Genomic DNA, 25,898 nt, shown 5'->3' with positions numbered 1-25,898 from the left:
GTGCCTTCTACACGCTAAAACACCTTAAAAAACTGAAACCCTTCATCCCCATTGAAGACCCAAAGACAGTGGTGCAATCCTTAGTCCTTCCTAAGCTAGACTATGGTAATGCAATGATTACGAGAGTCCCAAAACACACCTAACCCCTTTGAAAGCCACACTCCACGCAGCAGCTAGACTACTATCAGGAGAGAGTCGCTTCGACCACATCACTCCCACTCTCAAGAAACTCAACTGGTTACCAATTGAGGCTGGAGCTATATTGGTTACCAATTGAGGCTGGAGCTATATTCAAAACTGGCAGCATAACTCACAATGCCAAAAACAAACAGAGAATCTTTAACGGCGGACTGATGTTTCTGCACCTCACGCTAGTTTCAAATGTATCAGATGCCCTTGCGCAGCAAGCCCTGGCATCAGCCGTCAAGTGGTGCCTCTGTGGAGCAGATCCTAAGCAAAGCAGGGGTCGGGCGTGCGCCAAGTAACGAAGTCCAGAAGGTCAGTATTGAGTTTTAAAGAGAGTCTTTATTTTCAATCAGTGGACTCTTTCGAGATTGGAGTTTTAAAGTCAGCCAACACCTTTCGTTCTTACCAGGAGAACTTCATCAGGGCTCATTAGGCGAGTTTCTGTAAAAGATGTAAGTTGCTACACGGGGTTGTGTTCCACATGGGTCTGGTGGGCACAGTGTAGGTTGAAAGGGAACCAGGTATGGCCGGTTTCAAAGGTCTATAATAGAATGAGATACTGCAAGCGATGGGTGAGGTAAGTATTCCAGGCAATCACACTGGAAACAAAAGGGATGTCCCTAGGCCAGAGTCTGCCTAAACACAAATCTTAAAGTCAACGGTGTCAGGTCCCTGTTGGAGAACTGATGAAGTTCTCCTAGTGAGAACGAAACGTTTTGTCTGACTTTAAAACTCCAATCTCGTAAGAGTTACCTGATTGAAAGTAAACACTTTCTTTGAAACTCAATACAGACCTTCTGGACTTTCGTTAAGAAAGAGAAATCCCGCACTCGCTCCTTCTCCGGGAACGCTCCCAGAATCTGGAACTCCCTGCCTCAGGAGTTATATGACAATCAAGAAGAAACTGAAACTTCTTCTCTTCAACAAATATCTAAACCCTCCCCCTTAAATAATCTGACTGGTCTGTTAGCTCCCACCCTGTACCCTCTACATAAATCTGAGCATCTATACCTCGAGGGAAACTGTGCCTCTACTCTCCCCACCTTCACAACACCCTGCCTTAGCTACCTCAGAATCTACATCGTCCATCTATACTACTTCCTGTATTAAATTTCCTTAATTTATAGTTATTATGTATTTTTATTTACTCCACATGTATCTTGTGCATGTGCTGCAGTGCTAATGTTGTAAAGCGCTATATATATATATTTTGTATCTACCTCAAAACTGTACTGTCAACATAATGTGTTATGTGTACGTCGTTTACATACTGTCACTATGTATCTAAATTTACTCCAAATGTAACATATAATTGCTGCTATGCCAACTCTGTGAAGCGCTAAGATACCTTCGGGTCAAGTTCACGCTACACAAAACTCGGTAAATTAATAAATAGACAAGGATGCCGGTTTACTATGAAACACAGGATATTTCTGTATTTGGGGTGAATCGATGCAGGATAGTAACAGTGTACACTGATGGACCTCTGAGTGCCACCCTAAGCCAGTATTCTGTAGACTCTTACCGATTAGAAATTATGGGTGAACCCTGCTACTAAACAGCAAGGCTGGGAACTGCTTCCAAAATGGTCAATTCAGAGCTTTGTGATCCGGTAAATATCATGCATGCGCCATATGCAGCATACTTTTCAGGGTGTATGAACGACGTTATTAAGGTGCTTTTGTCAGTAAAGAAACTGGCAGAGGGTGTTTTTTTCGATGATCGCTCTGGAGGTTTCTACAGGTGTGCGCTGATACTGGGAAAGAAAGAGTCTATGGTATAAGAGTAAACGTCTGTATAAAGGTAACTTCATCCTTCAAGATCACTCGGTCCCAATATGTGACTAGGTTCCTCATTAATTGAGAATTAGAAAGGGAGGTAATGGCAGCATATATTCCCTGAGGTAGTGTCAATGGTCTAGTGTTGTTAGAACACGTTTGTTGTAGTTCATGTAGTCACCCCACAAATATCTCCGCTAGGTACATGCCTGCAAGATGCCGCCAATACTGTCTTAACGATGAGAGTGGCCAGTTACAGAGGGTGGCCTCCATGCAGAATGTAACCGTGCATGCTGCTTCTCTGCCTGACCTTCTCAACATTGCTACTATCTTTGCTGCTTGCAGCCTTATCATTGCCTTTCTATTTCGACAAAGATGCAAGGTGATTTACTGATCAGATAACAAAGGGGTCCTCTTAGTCAACCTTCGCTGAACATCCAGGACACCACATCTAAATAGGTTAATTATCCCACCACATTTTTCCACAAATTCCATCAAATATGTTTTCCCAATCCGCTCTTCTGCTGGAATGCAGACTCCGCAGACAATCTTACCTTCTGGGGATGGTGCAGGGATAACACTCATAATTCGTTCAATCTGGTTAATTGTTGATGTTCCAGGAAAAAGGGGTTTTCCTAGAAGCATCTCTGCCAGGATACAGCCGACACTCCACATGTCCACCCCCTTAGTATATCTGTAGAGAAAAAGAGATGTCAGCATTGAAGGGAAGAGGTTAAGGAAGAAGGAAAAAGAAGAAACAGAGGAAGGCAGATGCAAGCACAAGAGAAGGAAAGTAAGAGGAATTGTAGCAAAAAAACACACAAAAAAAGCATCTCATTCATGAAACACTGGTAACCTAATATCTATTCTCGTAGAATATGTGAAGAGAGCAAGATGGAATAATGAAGCAAAGCGGTAACTTAGGACAATAAATGAAAAGCAGAAATGAAAGACATGGAAGAGAGGTGGGTGTGCATTTGGCCCTCAAAAGGTGTTAATGTTTTCTTCATGAACAAATATGCCATCAATGACATGAGTGTCGATGGATGATCTATAGTTGGCAGACTAAGTTGATCAAAAAAACAGAAGGATCCTCCAAATTGGGCGCATCAATAGTCACAAGGGGTCGAGAATAGCGTTATGTAACATGTCTATCTAACTGGTAATACAATTGCCTACAGATTAAAGGATTCAATAATTGATGTAACGTAGCAGGTCTGTTAAGTTTTCATGATATGCAAGGAGATGTAAGATCCTATGAAAAGACCCATAAAGATTGTTAAAAAAAAACACTGACATGAGTGTCAGACAAGTGATTTTATCTAGATTTAGGATTGTAAGCAGGACTTTAGTGGACAAGCCGGCCTTCACCAATGTTGCACTTGATAAGACTGATGGCCTCGTGGATTCTTATCAACGAGGCTGACATTGAGGGAGAGAGGTTTCTAAGGCTTTGAGGGAGCCACAGTGAATGCAGAGGGCAGAATATGAAACGGAGCTATGAGGTCATCGCAAACTACAAGTCTCCAAATGCACATGGTGCTTTTCATGATGTCCCCTGTAGGTGAAGGCTCTTCTTTGTCTGCCCCTCAGGATTTGCAGACAGGTCTTGTAAATTTCACATTCTTGAAAATGTACCGCTCGTGTGATAGGGGGCAGAAAGATTTAGTGCATTTGATGGTCATCTGTAAAAATGGTCTTATCACCAGAGGCTTTACAGTGCTTAAAGAGGGGCCTCTCTGTCTTGCTGGAAAGTTTACACATAGTGCAGGTATTTCCTCAGTTTTGAGTAGATCATGAAGTGAATTTTCTTCAGAAAGATCAAAGATCTAGGGACTCTCCTTTCACTCGACACAAGAAGAGGGGCTCAGAACCTCCATCCCATTAAATTTCTGCCAAATTATACAATAATGCAAAAAAGCTGCACAGAATTTATTTAATGTTTAAAGCTTTCACTGTCATTTTGACATTTTCTACCAAGGATTTCCAGCATGTCAATAGGGAGTATTTCAAGCATGTGAACCTGGCAGAGATTCAATGCTGGGCAACTAGTTTTCAGGTGAGAATTCAGTTATTGTGTCTGATGAAAGTCACGGTCAGGCATGACGTGTTTGCAAACGTATAGGTCAATCAAACTAATGTAAATGAAGTTCCTCCACTTTGTTCAATAGGTATATCAGATCATTCCTTAACTCACCACTCATCTGGCCTTGCTTGCTTATAGTGTGCATTTCAGCATTTTGTAGCAAAGTACACACCAATCTGTAGTACATCATAGAAGAAGTGCCATACGGTGCACTGCACACCACAGTGACAATATGTGCAGCACAGAACGCAAGCCAGAATGTGTGCGAAGCTCAGTATAGTTTTATCACGTTTATATTTAAAATTTAATATATTCCACCTTCATATTATAAATTGGTCAAAATCAGTTCTATACATGCTCCACGGGCCGGCGCCGACCCTCCCAGCAAACTGTGAAATTACGATCGCTGAGGATGGGTTCCGATAGCTAGGTATATATGTAACTGCCGACCCAATACTTTTTCATGAACTGAATCTATTGGGCCCCCTGATTCAACTTCAAAGTGATGTTCGTCATTGGCAGACGCTCCCGGTTTCATAACTGGGACGTGCAGCACTATATAAAATGATGGCCTTGCCCGACTCCTATATGCGCTGCAAAACACTCCATATAGAGTCGCTGACTCCTATTTTAAATCAAATCGAGGAGGAGGTTAGGAACTTGCTGTGGGATGGGAAGCCGCCACGTATTGCAGGGCCCAAGCTGGTGCGTGGGTGGTACGACGGTCGAATTGCCCTACCAGATATCCATAGTTACTATTGGGCGGCCCACCTCTAAATCATAAAAATATGGGTAAATGGTGAGCAGCAGGACCAAGCATGCAGGATGGACAAATGGCTGATGGGCCGGGGTGGGTACAGAGAAGCTCTTTATACTAAGCTAAACAGACAGCAGCTCACCAGTCCCACTGCGCTAACAGTTGCTATATGGCACGCCACCTCTATAAAACTCGGATGGGGCAACAAACTGACGTGCATGATGCCCCTATGGCATGCAGAAAAACTAGGCAACCTAAGCAATTGTAGAGACTTTGACAAATGGGACACCATTGGTATATCACAGGTCGGATATTTTATAAAAAAAAAAAAGGGCAAAATACTGACTTTCACCTTATTACAAAATGAGTATAAACTAGCAATCGGCGAGACCTTTCGATACCTACACATGCGACATCCCTTACTTGAGGCAACTAAAGGTATAGATTAGATCCCAGAGGCTACCCCACTCGAAGATAGATTACTAGCAGATCCCATGGACAGTAAATCAATCTTACTCACATATCGAAAACGAATTAACAATTTGTAATTTTTAATGGGGTGGTTGGAGAAGTCTGCGGGACTGCTATAGTACTATCTCCCAAAACATGCCTACTGAATATATGGGATGCCACGGATCTTACCCGCATGGAGCAGCTCTGGGCCGCCTTTATACTGGCCAGGCGTAACATTGCCCGCAGATGGGGGGGGGGGGGGGGGAGGGGAGGGGGGGGTCTCTGGGCCACCAACGATAATCGAATGGGAACAAGACGTTGACTGGTGCATGCTGGCTGAACGAGCGGTTTACGTAAACAGGGGATGCCCCAAAAAGTGGGACAAGATATGGGGGAAATGGAATGTACATTGAGGCAATATCTGCACTTCCCCCATTGGTACAAGAACAAGGAATGGAAATGTCAAGTTAGATGATGTCCCTTAGATGAGAGAGGGGGAGGAGGGATACATGAAGAGGTTGTGTGATGGAATGTAATCAATTGTTTATGATCTGTTGGGATGTATGGTCGTGTTGTTTATGTCATTCTAACAAATGCCAAGAAAAATGTTTTTAAAAAAGAAATATACTCCACCCAGAAATGGGAGTAATTTTTTAACACACTAAATACAGGGAATGAAATACTCCCATGAACACTGCATTTGGAGTCCTGATAAAGTAATGTTCAAAATGGGCAGAAGTCCAGTCATATTTCTAGCACTAAATACTCTGAGTAGCCTTTTCACCATACATAAACCTTCCCCATAGTTTGATCACCTACACAAACTGTCCAGTAGCCTGTTCCTTTACACTAATCTATCACAGCAACCTGTTTACTCACAAGAAAAAACAATCCCAGCAGCTTGAACCCTTGGACTGAACCCTCACAAGAGCCGATCCTGAAGCTAAATCCTTCCAGCAGCCAAACCACTAGCACTAAACCTTTCCAGGAGTCGGATTACTCACACTTAACCCTCCCAGCAGACAATTCCCTTACACTAAACTAACATAGCAACCTGTTCACTCACAAGAAAAAACTACCAGCAGCTTGTGCCCTTGGACTAAACCCTTGCATAGTCCTGATCCCGCAAACTAAACCCTCCCAGCAGCCGAACCACTAGCACTAAACCTTTCTAGGAGTCTGCTCAGTCAGAGTGATCTCTAAAATGAGAGTGATGCCTCATACTAAACCCTCCAAGGAGCAGGACAGCTTGATCGGATGGTTACATTCTTACAGCTAGCCTTCATTCCCAAATACGACCTTTCAGAAAGCTCTTTCCTAACAATTTAATACCACAAAACCACTTGTGCAAAAGCCTTCCAAAAACGTAATTAATCCTCGCTCCCCTCAAGACGTATATATATATTTCATTGCTCAATGTTAATCCCAGTCCTTCATTAACCCAAACCCTATACTAGTTACTAAGTTTTCTAGCAATCTAACCAACAGCTCTCACCTTACCTGTGAGACGCTAGAAGAATTTCAGGGGCTCGGTACCAACGCGTTGCAACATATTCCGTAAGGGCAGGATTGCCTTGATCTTCTTGAATTTGATAGAGAGAACGAGCAAGCCCAAAATCACACAGCTTTACAAAGCAATCCGTGTCCAAAAGAATGTTAGAAGGCTGGAAGAGATGCAGAACACATAATAAAAAGAGACATACACTGGCGACTTTTAGAAACATACAGACTGGTTGCAAGATGGGGATTGGAGACAGAAGACATCACTCACAGTCAATCATTTGTTGGCACGGATTACACAACCATTATATCCAGCCTGAAACTAATATTAGAAGCACAATTACCTACATTGTTAATGACGACCTTGTGCGTGATTCAGACACTGCACTTTTGAGTAAGTTTACTGTTTTATTGGCATTTACAAACTACACTTTTGTAGTAACTTACATTTTGGAGTAGGTCCACCACTACACATGGCCAACCACTGGTACTGCAACACTCTCCCATAGAAAATAATGGAGATCGAGATAGGCTGAAAATTATTACCCAAACATCATAAAAAACACTTTCTGCTTTATTTTGTTAGTTTTTTTTATGATGTCTCGACTCTGACGTTACCCAGAATCTCGCTACAATCCTCAGAAGACAAGCCAATAAGTTAAAAGATTTAGAATCCAGATGTGGGGAGAGTCAATAGTCTGATTGGAGAAGTAGATCTGCGAATCGATATTGCCTTTGCCATTTCGGGGATATCAGTATCATGTGACATGGTTCACTTTTCATCTTGTTTAGGACCTTTGGAACCATGGGTTTTGGAGGCAAAGCACAGGCAAAGATTCCTGACCATACTATTGAAAAGTCATTCCCCTATGAACCCTGTTGTGCATACCAGATGCGTAAAATTGGCATGACTGGTTGAAAACCGATGCAAGATTTGATTGGCCTAATGATCAAAAAGGTTGTTTAACTGTTGCTTGTACAGCTTCTGCTCATGGTTGTTGTGCTGTGAGTACCTGCCCACTGGTTCTTGGTGACCGACACATGCTTTGCTGTCGGTGTGATCGGATGGTGACCTAACCACTCCCAAAGGTTTTGAGTGTGCATTGATAATGATCGGGATTTCTTGATAATATAGTACATTGCAGTCATACTGCCTGTGCGCACAATTATCGAGCAGCCTCGGACCCTTGGGAAAAATGACTATCGACCTAATGGTACAGCTTTCAGTTCATTGCTATGAAAAAGGTGCTCATTTTCAACTAATTTCCAGATCTTGCAAATGCGCTTGCCTAGGAGTTCATGAATGTGTCCGTGGCCACCACAAACTATGGTACTTGTGCTAGGAATGTTAACCCCACCAAAATATGTTTCCTCAGTCCACAATCAATAAATCAATCAATCAGGAAATTGTAAGCGCGCTACTCATCCGTGAGGGTCTCAAGGCGCTGAGGGGGGGTCCGCAGTTCTGTTTAGCCGAAGAGACAGGCCACAAGGGCAAAGCAGCTTTCATTTTCACATCATCAAATGAACACTGGGTTTGCAGCTAATATTTGCCTAGCTCCTGTAGTAAATGCCTCATTCATAGCCAGCAAAACTGAATCTGATGACGTTTCACACCCCATTAAACCCCTCCCATTTGCCCTCACCACCTCTGCTGCCATGCACCAACATAGCCCTCCTCTAAACCACCAAAAACTGGGCACTAACATGATTGAATAATAAGGCCAATCACTGCTTTGATGTGTAACTGACATGCGATCAAAAAATGGGCACCCTGCTGTATCATTTTATTAACTGGCTGCAAGGAAGGCACCAAACTAATTTCTGCCCAGGGTGCACTCCAAGCAAGGGCCAGCTCTAATTGGCGTTGTGAGCTTAATTAGTGACCACCCCAGTTTTGCCCTTCGGGTGTAATGTGCACAGTGCCTCAACCCCCCTGCATTAGAAGGGGCACTGGCAGTGCTGTCTGAGGGCCTCTGTCATTCGGTATGTGCACTGTATCATCTGTGAACTTCAGTTAGCACAGATCGTTTGGTGCGCATCCATGTATCGTGGTTGTTGGAAAACCACACTCCCACTCTGAAAGGGTGGTGGTGGTCTTCCGGACACACTGTGGTAGCTTGGCTCGAGTGGTCAGGAATCAGGCTCCGTGCTAAGCATACGACATACCCAAACAATAACCATGCGTGCATCCGTTCCAAAAACGACTCTACACCGTAAAAATTATGAAAATATCTTTCTTTATCTTCTTTTTCTCTTAGTTGCTGATTGGATAAATAAATAACAATCACAATATACAAACTTTAAATAGTGCAGGTCAAATAAATACTGGCTTAATGATTCAATCAATAGGGGTGATCATAAATAATGAAGACATAAATATAAATGCACTACATACAGGCAATTAAATATTCTGAGGCAATAAATACTGTAAACCAATCAATATTGTGCATCAATAAATACTGTGGACCAATAAATACAGTGAAGCAATAAATAGGTTAAATACAATAAATACAGTGCCCCTAATAAATACTTAAAAGCTGACAGTGACACTCATAGAATCAGTTCACTTTTGAATTCCTAAGGGCTGATTTGGCCCAGGCACAGCTTGTGGGGATGTGGAAGGCTTGGGGGTGTCTACTCCCTGGCTTGGACAAGGCTGAGGCCTAAACTGAGGTAGATCAAGGGGGGAATACCAGAGACCTGGCTCTCTCTCTCCACACAACCTCTCTAGATTAGTCCCAGTTCCAGGTTGGTTCCAGCACCTCCCTAGCCCCTTAGAGCAGTCTCTCAGGTCTCCACAGGGCCTTAGGCGCTCTCTACTCCACTTACTGCCCTTTTTCTGATGCTCCGACGCCGCTGGAGTCGTGTCGACGCCGTGAGGTGGTTCCGGTTCGATGTCGGCGGCCTCGGCACAATGTCAGTTCTTGACGACGCCGGTAGGCGGTTCCGGTTCCGATGTCGGCGGCCTCGGTTCGATCTCGACCTCCGATTCGATGGCGTCGGGCAGTCTTTACTCGATGTCGACTTCGGGCGGCTCCGGTCCGATGGCGACCTCAACTTCGATGACGTCGGCCGGCCTTGACTCGATGTCGACTTCCGGCGGCTCCGGAGTGCGATCCTCACTCCCGACCTCCGGCACGATTCTCACAGGTTCCGGCGACTCCGGAGTGCGATCCTCACTCCCGACCTCCGGTACACCTCACCTCGGTCTCCGACGACTCCGGAGGGCGGACTTCACTCCTCCGATGACGCCGCTCACTCGACCTCGGGTGACTTCCTCCTCGACCTCTGGTACTCCTCACGACCTCTGACGGCGCCCTCTCTCGACCTCTGGCGGCTCCGGGTACGACGTCTGCTTTTCCAGTCAGCGCCGCTTCTCCACCTCGGGCTCCAGGTCTCAGGCTACTCGACGTCGGACTCCAGGGAAACCAGTGTTCAGGTCAGGATCTTGCTGTTCTCTGTTTCTAAGGCCTGTTCCTGCTGTCCAGGTCCTTAGGATGGTGTTTCTGACTTCTTCCCACACAGGGCTCCAGGCTGGGCTCAGTCAGTAGGGACTAGTATCAAGGGTGGGTTTATGGACCCCACTCCAGGCACAAGTTTCCACCCCTGCTGCCTCACTCCTTCCTCCTTCAGGTTTCTGCTGCTCACTCTTCACCAGTCAGGTGCCAACTGCCAGCTCCAACTGCCAACTCTCTGTCTTAGCTTCCCACCATTCTAAACCGCCTCCAACTGTCACAGGGTTCTGGAATGTTCTGGAAGGTGCTAGCAGGTTCCAGTGGATGCTGGTGATGTCACAGGTGGCCACCATTTTGTGCTCCAGGCCCTCAGACAGAAGTTTCAGGGGTAGCTAAAATGGCTCCCTGAATCTGCAGCAACACTAAAAAGTCTGGTGGTTCCCAAAAAGGAAAAATTCAAACAGGGTTTGAGGCAAAAGTGGGACAAAATAAATAATGATGAGGAGGGACCACCCAAAGGGCTGACAGGTCTAACAGTGGTGCAGGGACATTTTAGACCAGAGCTCTAAAAATAGGCAGCGACATTCGAACTGCTCCTCTTAGCGTTGATAGCACTGTAAATAATCAGGGCTTTTGGGAAGATTTACAAACAGCGCCATTTTCCTTATTCTTTATCCAAGTGCCATCCTCACCCTTTTCCTGCCACCATCTATTGCGTTCTACCTGTTTTTTACCCTGACACTTCTTCTACATTTCTCTGTGAGAACCCCTCCTCTATGATGCTGGACCTCTCTTCAGAAAGGGGGCGGCACTTCGGTGCATGAATTTGTGTCTCACCACATCACCAGCCGGCACTGAATAAGGTGTCCCTACAACCTAGTAAAGCATGAATTATAACATTACAATTCACATAAACACACAATTGCTAATGAGCAGTTAAGAGGCATTGTGAAATCGTTATTTAAATCTCATTGAATGAATGCCTTTCAATGTAACACAACAACCACCATATTGCCTTGACTAGGTCTACTAGAAAACCAGAAGTCTCCAGCTCCCTGCTGAGTCAAGAGTGTGTTTGGCAACAAAAATGGAATTCTGCTCAAAATAAATGCTGTGCCGGTAAAATTCTCTGGATCTATTCATACTTTTGAGGGTCGTCTACAAATTCTCACTAATATTCCCCCTTGAACTAATTCTTAATTCTTATAGTTTGAGTATTGTAACATAGGGTCATATGACTCTAGCATTAGCGTATCTATAAGTTTTGCTTGGCATCTGGACTCCAAAGCAGATACCTGGTGACCCCTTGCTGTTTGATCAGTGGATGCAGGTAGACACCATCCCTAATAGGGATTTGAACAGGTGAACTGAAATGAACTATCTTCTTAACACCCTGTTGGAGAGGTCATTCTCTCTGAACCAAGAAATGTGAATATTATGCATTGATGGAGGGACGAATTATCCCTGTTGAAGGTAAGTTCTATGGTTTATATAAGCCGCAGACATCCATTGGCCGATTTTGTGACTGCTTGGCAAAACGCGGCTTTCACTAGACAGTTGGTGAAGTAGGGAAAAGCGTGGTCACCTTTCCTTCTCAAATATAAAACCACAAAAGCCAGTCATTGTGCAAAAATACAGGGGCAGACTTGAGGTAAAAGAGGTGGACTTTGAACTGGTAATGGTGGCGAGACACTGGATCTTACATATTTTTGGCATTTTTGGTGAGTGAGGTTATGGAAATGTGCAACTTTGAAATGATGGCATTTAGTGTCTGTAACTCAATAGATGAAGAATGTCTTTACGTATAACCATGCAGATTCTCAGTTCCTTTGGGTATTTGTTTAATTTCCCATTAATTTAAATTTCTCTCCATTCTCCAGATTTTTCTTCATCAGAAAAAAAGAGGTAGGGAAATCAGTATTTCACTGGACACAGGGCACTTGCTCTCTAGCTGCATTGTTTAATATGCATTGAGTCTCCACTTGTAACAAAGTGGAGCCGAGGTCTTTTTTGAAGTGGAATATGTGGAGATTTTTAATCAAATTCTTAAGTGTGACCATCGGTTAGAACCCAAAGATCTTGTAGCCACACATTCCCAAGTCTGTGATAATTGGAGATTCACCCTCCATCTGAGGGTGGGGGCAAATATTTTGTGACTGGCACTCTTAATTCATCACAGTCTTCTAGTCTAGTCCTTGGAATGGGCTCTTGGCTTTCTTCAAGAAGTTTGCCTCATACGCGGCTGATGGTGGAGTTCTATATTGCAGTTGAGTATACTCCTCCCGGAGGACTGTTGAGGATTCTGATAGGGTTGGTCTCTCTATAGCCGATATCCTCCTCTAAACGAAAATTCACCTCATCCTCTGGCTCCACGAAAGAGTTGGTTATGTCTTTGCTGGAGGACACTAAGGGTTTGATTTGGAGTTTGGTGGACCAGGTTACTCGGTCACAAAAGTTAAGGATATCTCGTCCGCCATATTACAAGTCTATTATGTCCTATGGCACTTAGAATACAGCAGACAAGATATCCATCACGTCTGTGACGGAGTAACCCGTCCGCCAAACTCCAAATCAGGCCCTAAGGGACCTCAGCATATCAGTCTTAATTGGATGAAGAACATCGTCCATATGTTTACCAAATAGAGCTTCTCCATCATTGCAGATGTTAAAGATCTTAGTCTAGACCTCTGGCCTGAAAGATATCGATTTCAGCCAGCCCTGCATTTAGAGAACTGTAGCACCTGCGAGCTGCCTAGACACTGTGGATGCAATGCTTAGAGCAGAAGTAGGCGACATGTGCACCTTTGTACCGAGCAATGTGTTAAGCCATGAGAGCATCATGTCTTGTATCAGGCGAATAAGGGACCTAATGGTCTACTCTGTTGAATCATTCATACTGAGGATGAATGTCCTTCATCTATTCCGTAGATCTATCATGCAGAGGACTCTCCCTTCCTGGATACAAATCCCACAATGAAGTGATGCCTAAAATATACATCCGCTAATGTAACAATCCGTTGTGTACCTTAGTTACAAACTAACTCATAGAAGCACGGCTTGATTCTGCACTAGATACTCCAAGGAATTTGACCAAAAGCATGAGCATTTCAAGTCTATATACAGGAGAAATGCCAGGCTTTTAGGAAGTCTATAGACGTAGAGGTGAATAAAAGAAGGAATGCTTGCTCCTTTACACTGCGTAAGAGCACCCTACCCACTGCAGCAGACAGCAACGCAGAGTTGAAGAGGCAGCAGATGATGTGGTTATGGCCTAGGCGATCAGTCACACAAACTTATGGGTTTCAAATTTGTTAAAAAATACTTTTTGCTGTGCTGAATGACAGCTTTTTTCGGTTTTCATAGTAAAAGACACTGGCTGTGGACCACAACCTGTTGCAAACAGGCACACAACCGTTCCCGGAAATTGTGAGGGCCTTCATCACAGGACATAAATTACATGAACATTTGTTGGGAAGGTGCAGAAGACAAATTCTGGTCTATAATATATATTTTCCCCACGAGAGCCAGGATTAAAAGATTCCTGCATTGAGCTCCACCTCAGAATCCACCTGTCTTCAGTGCTTGAAGTCCTGCACTACAAAGCATGTGACATACAGATGGAGCCACAATGTAGGAATGCAAGATATATGGCTACATTGTCTCCTGTAACTAGACTTGCTGAAAAGGGATGTGAAGTGAAAACCTCACACTATAATTCTGGCTCTAAGGTGGTGTTGTGAAGCTGCTACATAGACATGAGCGGGGGAGGAGGCGAGCTCATAAGGAAGTTAAAGTGGGGTGGGTTGGTTTGGGGTAGAGAACAACACAATGGTGGACGGGAACAGCAGTAGGTGGGGGTACACTCACCTTCTGGTCTCGGTGAATGACGTTCCCCGAGTGGATAAATTTGGTTGCCTTCAGTAGTTGGTACAAAACGTAGCGCATGTGAATGTCTTTTAACAAGTTCCCTTTTTTGATCACTGCATGTAAATCCGTCTCTGAAGAAAGAAACATTCATTAAGCCTTCCCTGTTCATGCAATCATGGGAAGAACAGCACGTCACATTTTAATGCAAAGCCTGGCAGTAAAAGGCAGCAGCACAGCGGACTCCATCACAACTAACAGCCTGACATGCTGCTCAAAAGGAGCAACAGTGCTACCAAACACCAACAAAGGAGTACCTCCAGTACTGCTGATCAAAGAGAATTTAGCATAAACACTGCCAATCACCTAAACACTGCAAATTCAACTGCTACCCAGAGCCTAATGAGAAGCGAGTAGCAATTTTAGCTACGTAGAAAATAAAGACAGAACACTACTCTGTGCAGAAGTGTCAGACACTTTTTCAAATGATGGTGCCATTCACCACTAACAGCCCGACATGCAACTAACAAACCACAGCATTGTTACCTACATTAAATCACTGCCACTTCAATCACTACCAACGGCCTACGGAGAATCTCAAAACATATGCACTGACAACTTAAACTGCCAACCTCTAAGCAGAAGCACAAGAATAGCAATACTGCTAGCTCTCCATCGAGGTCAAAAATCCAACAAGAACAATGCTATCATTACAGTCATCAATGGCAATCATCCAGCAGAGGCTGGATGTAGCCTCACTGCCATCTCAATTAAGGCAACCACATAAGAGGTTCCAAGGTTTCAGCAGGGCCACTGAGGAACAGTCATAAACCAAACAAGAACTTCAAAGAAAACAGCAACACTATCACAACCATTACTGCCAAACATCTGCGGAGAAGATCACAGGAAGCAGCTCTGCAAACTCCCCTACCATAAGCCTCGTAACGGAAAGCTCAAAATATAAGGCACTGTCATGTTCTTCACTGCCAATCACCCAACAAAAGCTCAAACATTAAAGCTAGCTTCATAGCTACTAGTCTCACCAACAGAACATCTCAGAGGTGAAAACCAGCATCAGTGTAAACTACCCAACAAAGGGCGTGTAAATAGTGGGGCTGCCATCTGCAGCTGTCAACAACAGTGAGAAGCTCATCTCTGCAATAGCACCAATCTGTTCACTGCCAACCACTTATAGGGAAGGTCAGAAGCTGCCACACATCAGTGTTTATAAACCATCTAAGAAGTAACCAGAAATATTAATTAAGTATTGCTGCAAGTATTCATCAAGAACTTGTGGTAAGATTTCTGTCAAGTGGTGCCAGCTGCCGTAAACTAGTTTGCCCAATGGGAGCTTTAAAAACACAGATCTTTCTAGCTAAAGTTATCACTGTGGCAGCCTTAACCATCTGCATTACACTACACATTACTCTGGCCCAATCATTTCTCTGCCTGCTTAAAACGTTTATACTATCTTCACCTTCTGCCCCCTACACACATGCTCCAAACCCACACAATATGTACCCTCCAATCAATGAGCATTATTCAGTTACCATCTGACCTTACATCAGGGCTTTAGTTACATATTCTGAATTAATGTGATATATACAGATTGTGCCAATAAGAAAAGAAATTAAAAATAGAAATAATTGAATAAGATCGCACCACCAGCTGTTAGAAGTTGAATGTCTATTTCATGGCTAGTTAAGGCAATTGGGGCACAGACGCATCTGACCAGTGTTCAGTCTAACATAGGTGTCCCCTCTAAAGTACGGTGAAACCCAGGAAGAACGGCGAGCCTCACCCATGTACTCAAAGACCAGGTAGATGTCCTTATCATTTTGCGCTCTGATGACATTCAGCAATTTGATGATGTTTTGATGTTCGCCAAATTCCTGGGGGGAAACAAATCCATGGGTGGTTACCCCTCTTTTGACACAGCTTCAGACGAAACAGAGAGCCTCATCTCAGCACTGCATTTAAGTTAGCTGAAGACAATAGTAAACCAGTGATTAAGATGAAGCAGTAAAAAAACATAGGGAGTGACTACAAGAAACGTTACTTTTCAACTACATGACGCATGTCAGCAGAAGAAAAGGTTAAAGTTCTATTACAACTCGCTTTACTCAAGCTAAATGTTGTGGCAGAGTGGACAATCCTATTAATGGGCGATACTGTTAAAAGGATTGTATATGACTGACTTGGAAATGACTTGTGATGTTGTTAATCTGTAACAATGGAAAAGGAATCAAATATATATATATGTTCTTAAAGTTACTTTATTCTACAAATGTTATGTTAGAGTGATCCACATTGCCTACCTTTTCGGTTACTGAACTTCTTTTCATCCTATAAGGAGCACGAGTTAGAGTCACTCCCATGTTTTCGCTCTGGATGATGTATTAGCGGGTGAGACATATGTATCAATATAAAGCAGGAACCACAATAAGATAGTGCAATCAAAGAAAGGCGCAATCATCTCAAACTGCGATTGTGGGATCACAGACAAAGACACAGACATGACAATCTGATTCATTTCTGTTCCAAAGCAAACATCACATCAGGCAAACGTTCAAATGGCCTTACTGTGATCCTAAGCAAATGTTATGTTATGTTATGTTATTCTAAATTTATTAAGCGCACGGGCACCCAGAGGTTTCATGGCGCAAATCTAAAGCCAGGTGCAGAAAAGAGTGTGCAAAGGACCATTGGGTAAACGTTGTGTGCAACTACCACAAGCCATGCGGTTTGCCATGTACATTCCAGCAGAATGCCTGCGGAAAAATAGTGCTGATCTGCTGGTTAGGTTTCCATAAATTACTGAGTACAGTGGACTATGAGCATCAATGGTAAGAGAGAACCAGGAGAAGCCAGAATAGAGCTCTCAAGAGAGGAGGTGACCATACAGCAGATGTAACAGGGAGACAGGAGAGCAGGACACCATGGCTATGTAGAGAGCACATGACGCGTGAGGGTAAAAGTGGAAATGTCCATGTCTAACTGATGACATGAGACAGACGGAAGCTGAAAAAAGTCAAGGAGATGATCAGGATTAAAAAAGGACAATCTACTGGGGCTACCGCAGGAAAAACAGAGGTGGGTGTGGGAGAGTGCAAATGGAACATGCACTAAAGCAAAATAAAGATGTGGCAAGATGATGGCAACTTACCTGCAGAAACATGATTTCACGGAATGTTCTCTGGAAACAAAAAAAAGACATAAATAAATGCTTCCACTTCACGAAAAATGGGCTGTGCACCATGAATACAGTAGAATGTTTAATACTTTCTCAAGCACAGAATATATATCTTGGTGCCTTCGAAGAATTAATAATCACGACACATGTAGCCACTCTACCATTTGTATTATCTTAAGGAGCTGATTACAACTACTGATTATTAACCAACTCAAGGGTGCTCACTTTACTAATTAAATACAAAAAGAGAAGGACAGGGGGGCTGTTTCCACTCGCAGGGGAGTAGGAGGTCGAGCATAAACAAAGCCCCAGATGCAGATGTCACAAAAATTGAGTTTATGCCGTTCCTCTGTAATAGAGTCAATAAAGTCAAAGAGAAGGCTGGATCTAACTAAGTCCACAATGAACAAGTTACTTACCTTCGGTAACGCTTTTTCTGGTGGATACAGTATCTGCCTGTGGATTCCTCACCTTGTGAATATCCCCTGCGCCAGCATTCCACTGAACTTTTCTTTCCCAGCACTCAACGTCGACGTGGGCGACGTCACAATGCATCGGCTCCGCTCGTGACTCCGTACGACGTCACCGGAGCCATAAGAAGCCCACGTCGGCGTGATGACGTCAGTTCCACCCATTTTTTCGAGGCGAACAGGTGAACCAACGACAACTCCAAGTATACACAGTATACAGAATACCAATACATATACATAGCATACAAAGCAAAGGAATGCTAAACAAACGAGCATTTCCTACAAATGTACAAGAAAGTATCAAAACATTCCAACAAGACCTCTTTCATGGTATACAAAGGTGGACAACGGGGAGGCGGGTGGGTCAGTGAGGAATCCAAAGGGCGGATACTGTATCCACCAGAAAAAGCGTTACCGAAGGTAAGTAACTTGTTCTTCTGATGGATACATCTGCCAGTGGATTCCTCACCTTGTGAATAGATTCCCACAGCAGTCCCCACTCCCGGAGGAGGGTGTCCACCTTCCTATACCAGAAAGTCTTGCAACACAGAGCGCGCGAAGTGGCCCTCCCTCCTCATCTCTGAGTCCAAGCAATAATGCTTTGCGAAAGTATGGAGGGAGGCCCAAGTCACGGCCTTACAAATATCTGCCACAGGAACACCCCGGGCCAAAGCAGATGTAGATGACTTAGCTCTAGTTGAATGAGCTCTAATGCCCTCAGGAGGGGTCTTACCAGCCAGGGCGTAGCAGATCTTGATGGTAAGGACAATCCATCTCAACAACGTGCGCTTGTGCACCGCTCTTCCTTTGGAATGACCAACATAACCCACGAAGAGCTGATCGTCCATACGAAAGTCCTTCGTTCTGTCCAAGTAAAAGCTTACAGCTCTCTTTGGGTCCAGACGATGGAATCTTTCCTCCTCTTTGGAAGGATGAGGAGGCGGATAGAAAACAGGGAGAGTAATGGACTGACCCAAATGAAACGGAGTGACAACTTTTGGCAGGAAAGCAGCCCTGGTCCTGAGAACCATCCTTTCAGCATGCAAGGTTAAAAACGGGGGTTTAGAACTAAGAGCTTGAAGCTCACTCACCCTCCTTGCCGAGGTTATGGCTACAAGAAAGACCACCTTAAAGGACAACAGCCTCAAAGGACAGCTATGTAGAGGCTCAAATGGGGACCCCATCATAAAGGTTACAACAAGATTAAGGTCCCACTTAGGCATTACAAATGGAGTGGGAGGAAACATGTTTGTAAGGCCCTTGATAAACCTCAGAACAACCGGAGATTTAAAAAGTGATGGTTGATCTGGAAGACATAGAAAAGCCGATAAGGCCGAAAGATAGCCCTTGACCATGGCCACAGCACAGCCCTGCTGAGCCAAGGAAGGAGCAAACTGGAGAACATTAGAAAGATGGGCTTTTAAAAGGTCAATGGACCTCTCTCCACACCATTTAACAAACTTAGAGCACCTGTAGGAGTAAATGGACTTGGTGGAGTGTCGCCTGGCCGATAAAATAATGTCCACCACATCAGGCGGGAGAGAGAATTAACTCAGGTTGCCCCGTTCAATCTCCAGGCATGAAGGTGCAAGCTCTGGAGGTGGGGGTGTAGAACCTGCCCCTCCGACTGCGAGAGGAGGTCTGCCCTCAGAGGGAGACGGAGCGGAGGGCACGAGGAGAGGTGGAGAAGATCTGTGTACCACACCCTTCTTGGCCAATACGGGGCGATCAATATAACTTGGGCCCGGTCTTGGCGAACCTTCCTCAGAACCCGAGGAATCAAGGGTATGGGAGGAAACGCGTAAAGGAAGTGTGAGCCCCAACTCAACTGAAACGCATCCCCTAACGCCCCCTGCATCGGATACTGGAGACTGCAAAACGACGGGCAGTGCGCGTTCTCGCAAGTGGCGAACAGGTCCACCCAAGGAGTTCCCCACGTCCAAAAAACGTGACGAACCACCTCCGGATGGAGCCTCCACTCGTGGTCGGCGGAGAACTGTTGACTGAGACTGTCCGCACGCACGTTCAGCACCCCAGCCAGATGATTTGCCACCAGACAAATCTGATGGTCCTGAGCCCAGGACCAGAGACGCAGAGCCTCTCTGCAGAGACAACGCGACCCCACTCCTCCCTGCTTGTTGACATACCACATCGCGGTAGTGTTGTCCGTCAGGACTTGAAGAGACTGACCGCGAAGGGAAGGGAGGAAGGCCTTGAGTGCCAAACGTATCGCCCGCAATTCCAGAAGGTTGATGTGAAGCAACCTCTCCTCTGGAGACCAAAGACCCTTGATCTCCAGATCCCCCAGATGAGCACCCCACCCTAGGGTGGATGCATCCGTAATCACTGTGGCCACCGATGGAGGAAGATGGAAGGGCCTTCCTTGGGACAGATTGCCCTCCACGCTCCACCAAGATAGATCCGCTGCAGCTTCTCCAGAGATCCTGATCGACTCCCTGAGATCTCCATTGTGCTGATACCACTGCCTGCGGAGGCACCACTGGAGCGCCCTCATGTGCCAGCGTGCATGGTTGACCAACAGTATGCAGGAGGCGAACAGACCGAGCAGGCGAAGGACCTTCAGAACTGGAACAACCGCTCCATTGTGGAATAAAGGAACCATTTCCTGAATGTCGAGAATCCTTTGAGGAGGAGGGAATGCCCGACACACAGTAGTGTCCAGTACCGCCCCTATGAACAGGCCGCGTTGTGAGGGCACCAGGTGAGATTTGGGCACATTGATCGAGAAACCCAAGTCGTATAACAGCTGAGATGTTACCCGCAGATGACGCTGCACCATCTCTGGGGACTCCAGTCGTCCAGGTAGGGGAAAACTGGAATCCCGACCTCCTGAGATGAGCAGCCACCACTGCCATCACCTTTGTGAAGACTCGAGGTGTGGTAGTAAGACCAAACGGGAGGACCGCAAACTGGTAGTGTTGCGACCCAACCGTAAAACGGAGATACTTCCAGTGCGACTTCAGGATTGGGACATGGAAGTACGCATCCTGCAAGTCGAGCGACACCATCCAGTCTCCTTGCTGCAACGCTTGAAGAACCTGCACAAGGGTCAGCATCTTGAATTTCTCCTGTTTCAGGTAAAAGTTCAAGATTCTGAGGTCCAGAATCGGACGCAATCTGCCGTCCTTTTTGGGAATCAAAAAATACCGGGAGTAGCATCCCTGACCCCTTTCCTGCTCCGGAACCACCTCTATTGCACCTTTCTGAAGCAAGGCTAGAACCTCTTTCTGTAGGAGAAGCAGATGGTCTTCCGAGCAATAACCTTGGCAAGGAGGGTAAGGGGGAGGAAACTCCCGAAAGGGAAGGGCGTACCCAGTCTCTACGAGGTTCAAAACCCAAAGGTCTGTTGTAATAGATTTCCAACCCCGTAGAAAGTAGGACACCCTACCCCCCACAGGACTTACATGATCCGGGATGGGGGATCTAGGGCTGCTTCCCTGAAGCCTCATTGGGAGCAGAGGAGGAGGAAGAAGAGGGGTTGCGACCAGAACCTCTCCGACCCCTTTGCTTCCCTCTATAGGACCTATAGAGGGGATTCTGTTGTTGCTGCTGCTGCTGCTGCTGTTGGGGCTGTCGGAAGGAGCGAAAGGATGTTCTTCCGAAACCCCTAAACTTCCGAAAAGCTGAACCCCTAGCAGGAGCCGGCAGACCCAAGGACTTTGCCCTCAATCTGCTGTCCTTAAAACGTTGAAGGGCAGAGTCTGCTTTCTCCCCAAACAGTTTCTGTCCGTCGAATGGCAGATCAACCAACGTGGCCTGAACATCTGCCGAGAAACCAGAGGAACTGAGCCACGCCTGCCTTCTTGCGGCTATAGACGACCCCATGATCCTCGCCACCGAGTCCGCCGTATCCAGCCCTGACTGGATCACCTGTCTGGCAACTACCTGAGTGTCCGCAACAACCTCCAAGGAGGACGACTTATCCCCCTCAGGCAACTTAGGGGCCAAAGATTTAATAGAGTCCATCAAGGCATGAACATAACGCCCCAGAAGGCATGTGGCATTAGATGATTTCAGCGCCATACTTCCTGAGGAGAAGGACTTCTTGGCCGCCTGATCAATTTTCTTTGACTCCCTATCAGCTGGAGACTGAGGGAAAGCACCCGAAGCATGTTTAGAACAAGAAGCCTGCACAACTAGGCTCTCCGGGGATGGATGTGTAGACAAAAAATCTGGATCCCCTGGTGCAACCCTGTACCTTCTTGCCACCTGTCTGGAAACCGCCTGAGATGAAAGAGGCTTCTTCTACACCTCCAAGACCGGCTCCAAGATGGCCTCATTGAAAGGCAACAAAGGTTCCGAAGTAGATAACGGAGAATGCAACACCTCAGTAAGTAAGTTCGATTTGTACTCCACAGAGTGCAGCTGCAAATCTAAGAGATCTGCGGCCTTCTTGATCACCACATGATAGGGCGCCAATTCCTGAGGTGGAGAAGATCTAGCTGACGTATGCTCCCACTCAGGGGTGGTATCCAACCCACTTGCTTCTTCAATCCCCTCAAACTCATCTGAAGAAGAGTCGACTTCACCTTCTTCCATATATCTTCCTTCCTCCAAAACCCTCTGGGCCTCCCTCCTCGATCGAATCCGGGGAGCCGGCGTCGTCGACGTCGTACGCGGCGTCGGTGGAGCCAGAGGTACCGGAGTCGGCGGCGCCATAGGTGGAGTCGGCGGCGCCGGACGCGGCGCCGATGGAGTCGGACGCGGCATCGAAGAAGGTTCCGAAGTCTGATGGTCCATCCGAAGTCGTGTCGGATCCCCAGACGGCGCCGGAAACTGCCACGAAGGCGCCATCGGCATAAAGGGCAAAAAGGGGGCCTGAGCATAATGCTGCGGCACTCCTAGCGTATACGCCATCGGACCCACGGGACCAGTTGGTGCTCCGGATGGGAAGGCCGCCCTGTTAAATATACCATACATGGCATTTAGAAAATTTGATGAATCGGTACCTGGAGCCGGGAATTGCGGATAAGGAACAGACCCTGTATCCCTTTGTGGAGTCTCCGGCGTCGGCTCTGCAGTATCTTCCACCGGAGCCGCAGATTCATCAGGCACCGGAGCAGGCTCTTCCTGTTCTTGTTCATCCATGGAGACATCCGACTCCACTCGAACCGGAGTCGACGCCTTAGACGGAGCCGGTGACTGCGTCGGGGACTGAGCTGGAGCCCGCTTCGACGAAGGAGAACCTCTTGGAGACTTCGAAGGAGAAGGTGACAAGGCCTTGCTCCGACGCCGACGGGGCGAAGTCGACCTCAACTTCCTGGACTTCGAGGACCGACGTCGAGAAGAATGCTTTCTCTTTTTGTGATGCTTCTTCGATTTCGACGACCTCGAAGTCGACGACTCCCGCCTCGACTTCTCTTTTCTTCTCCCTCTCTTCTCCTCACCGATCTTCTTCATGAAGAGCTTAGTCTTCCTCTCCTTCAGTGCCTTAGGATTCATACTCCTACAGCACCCGCATTCCTCCATATCGTGGTCCGAAGAAAGACACCATAAGCAGTCTTGATGCGGATCAGTCATGGACATCAGACCTCCGCATTCCCTACAGGGCTTAAAGCCCGACTTCCTCGTCAAAGACATACCGAATTTTTACCAGTAACACAGCAATATACTACAAAGTAGCTAGAGAGCACTGGAAAAAACGGTTGCGCGTCGACGGCGCGGAAAAAAGGGAACTGACGTCATCACGCCGACGTGGGCTTCTTATGGCTCCGGTGACGTCGTACGGAGTCGCGAGCGGAGCCGATGCATTGTGACGTCGCCCACGTCGACGTGGAGTGCTGGGAAAGAAAAGTTCCGTGGAATGATGGCGCAGGGGATATTCACAAGGTGAGGAATCCACTGGCAGGTGTATCCATCAGAAGTGTCTGTAGTTGGGAATCCATATGTTGGATTATGGTGCCCTCACACACCCTTACAGGTGTCATGCTTCATCATATGGGCTGCTCCTCGTCGGGTCGGCAGTGCAATACCCAACGGGCTCCCTAAAAAGGGGCGCTTTGCCGGAGATGTTCTATCCAACTGCCGTATGGTGAAGTGCGGGTGTGGGGCCAGAATAGTGTAGATGTGTAGTAGTGGTTTAAAACAGGATAGGGAGTACCTAGCATAAACTCAATTTTTGTGACTCCTCATTTTACTAACCTTAGAAGAATGAAAGGCTGAATGGACCCACCATGAGTGGAATCTGTGACGTACAGGTTATACAGGCGTCTAAAAAAGATGTATTAGTCCACTGAGTTCCCATGCTGGGTCAGAGTAAAGGCTGGGACCAAGCGGAGCAGCTGCACACAAACCTTCCAGGTCCACTCCAAAGTTTGAGTCTGGTGATGCTGGGTCCACAATTAGCAAGTGAGGACTTTGCGTGCCAAGAAGTCAAGGCCCAGAAACCCTAGAAGCATTACAATAGCCCAAAGGGGTACCTCCTACTCCCCTGTGATACTGCTTTTGGCCACTTATAATCCGGGCCAAAATGAGTATCAGCTACAACTGCTTCTCACATGCCCTCTGAAGGCATGTCATGGAGCAATACAGAAGTCAATGGATATGATGCTCTGGAGGAGAGGGGGAGAAGCCACCAAACCCATCACATAGAACCAAAACTGGGCACTGGGTTTCAGGCATCGCGGTGAAGGAGCATGGGTTCTGTTTTGGCAGATCTAGCTGTACGCAGAAGCTAGAGGTCTAGGCTTCATTGAGCCAGAAATAGATTTTTACCCACTGGGTACTGTTGGCTTATGACATTTTGAAACTGAGCTTATATGTCACCATCATTTCAGGTGATGGTGATAAGCTGGTTTGTGAGCAGAGCACCCGCTGGTACCATCTGGAACGTGAAGCTTACTGGCTACAGGGCAGCACCTTCATGGATGCTGTGGGTGATGAGAAATGGAAAGGGCCCTAATCCCTCTATGTGGATGAACAGCTTGTGTGTTCAAATGGGATAGAACCACTTCAGGACTGTGATCCAAGCTTGTTTGTAGCCTTAAGTCATGAGAAGGATCTGATGTTCAGTAGGGAATACTAGTCACAGGCCTCCTGTGCTCGTGATTTGGAGGGTGCTAATAAGCACCTAGCTCGAGTTGTTTCCATATTGCAACAAATGAGAGCTGAACTAACAATAGAGGAGGCCCACCTTGAGAGAAGAGCCTATAGAAGGTTGCTATTGACAAAGCAGGCTTGACAAGGTCGCCCAATCTCTTCCTATGCTGATGACCGACTTAAATACCTATCTCTGGTTAAGTGTTGCAAAGTGAGAGTTCTTTATGGACTAGAGAAGAGAAGCAGCAGCCAGTGAGATACCTGCAGCAAAGATCACGGGGAACAGAGGAAGCCCACACAGCATCACTGGACCAAAGGCATACTGCGACCTGGGATCTCATACCCGTGATGTGAGCTTGGTTGAGAGCTCTTCGGCTTTGCATCACTGAGCACCAATGGGGAGAGGAAGGCATACTGAAGTCTAGGATCTCATACTCACAATGTGCACTTGGTTGAGAGCTCTGAGGCTTTGCATCACTCAGAGTCAAAGGGGGGGTGGAGGCATACTGAAGTCTAGGATCTCATACCAGTGATGGGGACTTGGATGAGAGATCTTAAGCTTTGCATCAATGAGAGTCAATGGGTAGAGGAAGGCACACTGAGGCCTGGGATCTCATACCCGTGATGTGGGCTCGGTTGAAGAGCTATTAGGTTTTGCATCACTGAGGGTCAATGGGAAGAGGAAGGCATACTGAAGTCTAAGATCTCATACCCGCGATGTGGGCTTGGTTGAGAGCTCCTAAGGTTTGCATCACTGAGGGTCAATGGGGAGAGGAAGGCATACTGTAGTCTAGGATCTCATACCAGCGATGTACACTTGTGTGAGAGCTCCTAGGCTTTGCATCACTAAGCGTCAATGGGGAGAGAAAGGCATACTGAAGACCAGGATCTCATACCAGCGATGAACACTTGGTTGAGAGCTCACAGGCTTTGCATTACTGAGAGTCAATAGATAGAGGAAGGCATACTGTAGTCTAGGATCTCATACCAGCTATGTACACTTGGTTGAGAGCTCACAGGCTTTGCATTACTGAGAGTCAATACATAGAGGAAGGCATACTGTAGTCTAGGATCTCATACCAGCGATGTACAAT

The 25,898-nt window shown here is 46.2% G+C and overlaps 1 protein-coding gene across 1 annotated transcript in view; it reads right to left on the bottom strand.

The window, feature by feature from the left end:
* MAPK15 (mitogen-activated protein kinase 15) overlaps positions 1–25,898 on the bottom strand; it is a 254,034-nt gene that overhangs the window by 140,348 nt on the left and 87,788 nt on the right. Inside the window, exons 4-8 of the mRNA XM_085604390.1 lie at positions 17,249–17,278; positions 15,884–15,974; positions 14,086–14,216; positions 6,761–6,924; positions 2,519–2,658 (exon numbers count right to left, since the gene is read on the bottom strand). Of these exons, the coding sequence (XP_085460516.1) occupies positions 2,519–2,658; positions 6,761–6,924; positions 14,086–14,216; positions 15,884–15,974; positions 17,249–17,278 (556 nt within the window). The remainder of the gene's footprint in view (positions 1–2,518; positions 2,659–6,760; positions 6,925–14,085; positions 14,217–15,883; positions 15,975–17,248; positions 17,279–25,898) is intronic.

The sequence above is a fragment of the Triturus cristatus genome, chromosome 5_1 (genome assembly GCF_964204655.1).
Source record: "Triturus cristatus chromosome 5_1, aTriCri1.1, whole genome shotgun sequence".
In the NCBI taxonomy this organism is placed as follows: Eukaryota; Metazoa; Chordata; class Amphibia; order Caudata; family Salamandridae; genus Triturus; species Triturus cristatus.
The sequence above is the reverse complement of the archived record's forward strand: the minus strand, read 5'-3'. Positions and strand labels throughout refer to the sequence as shown.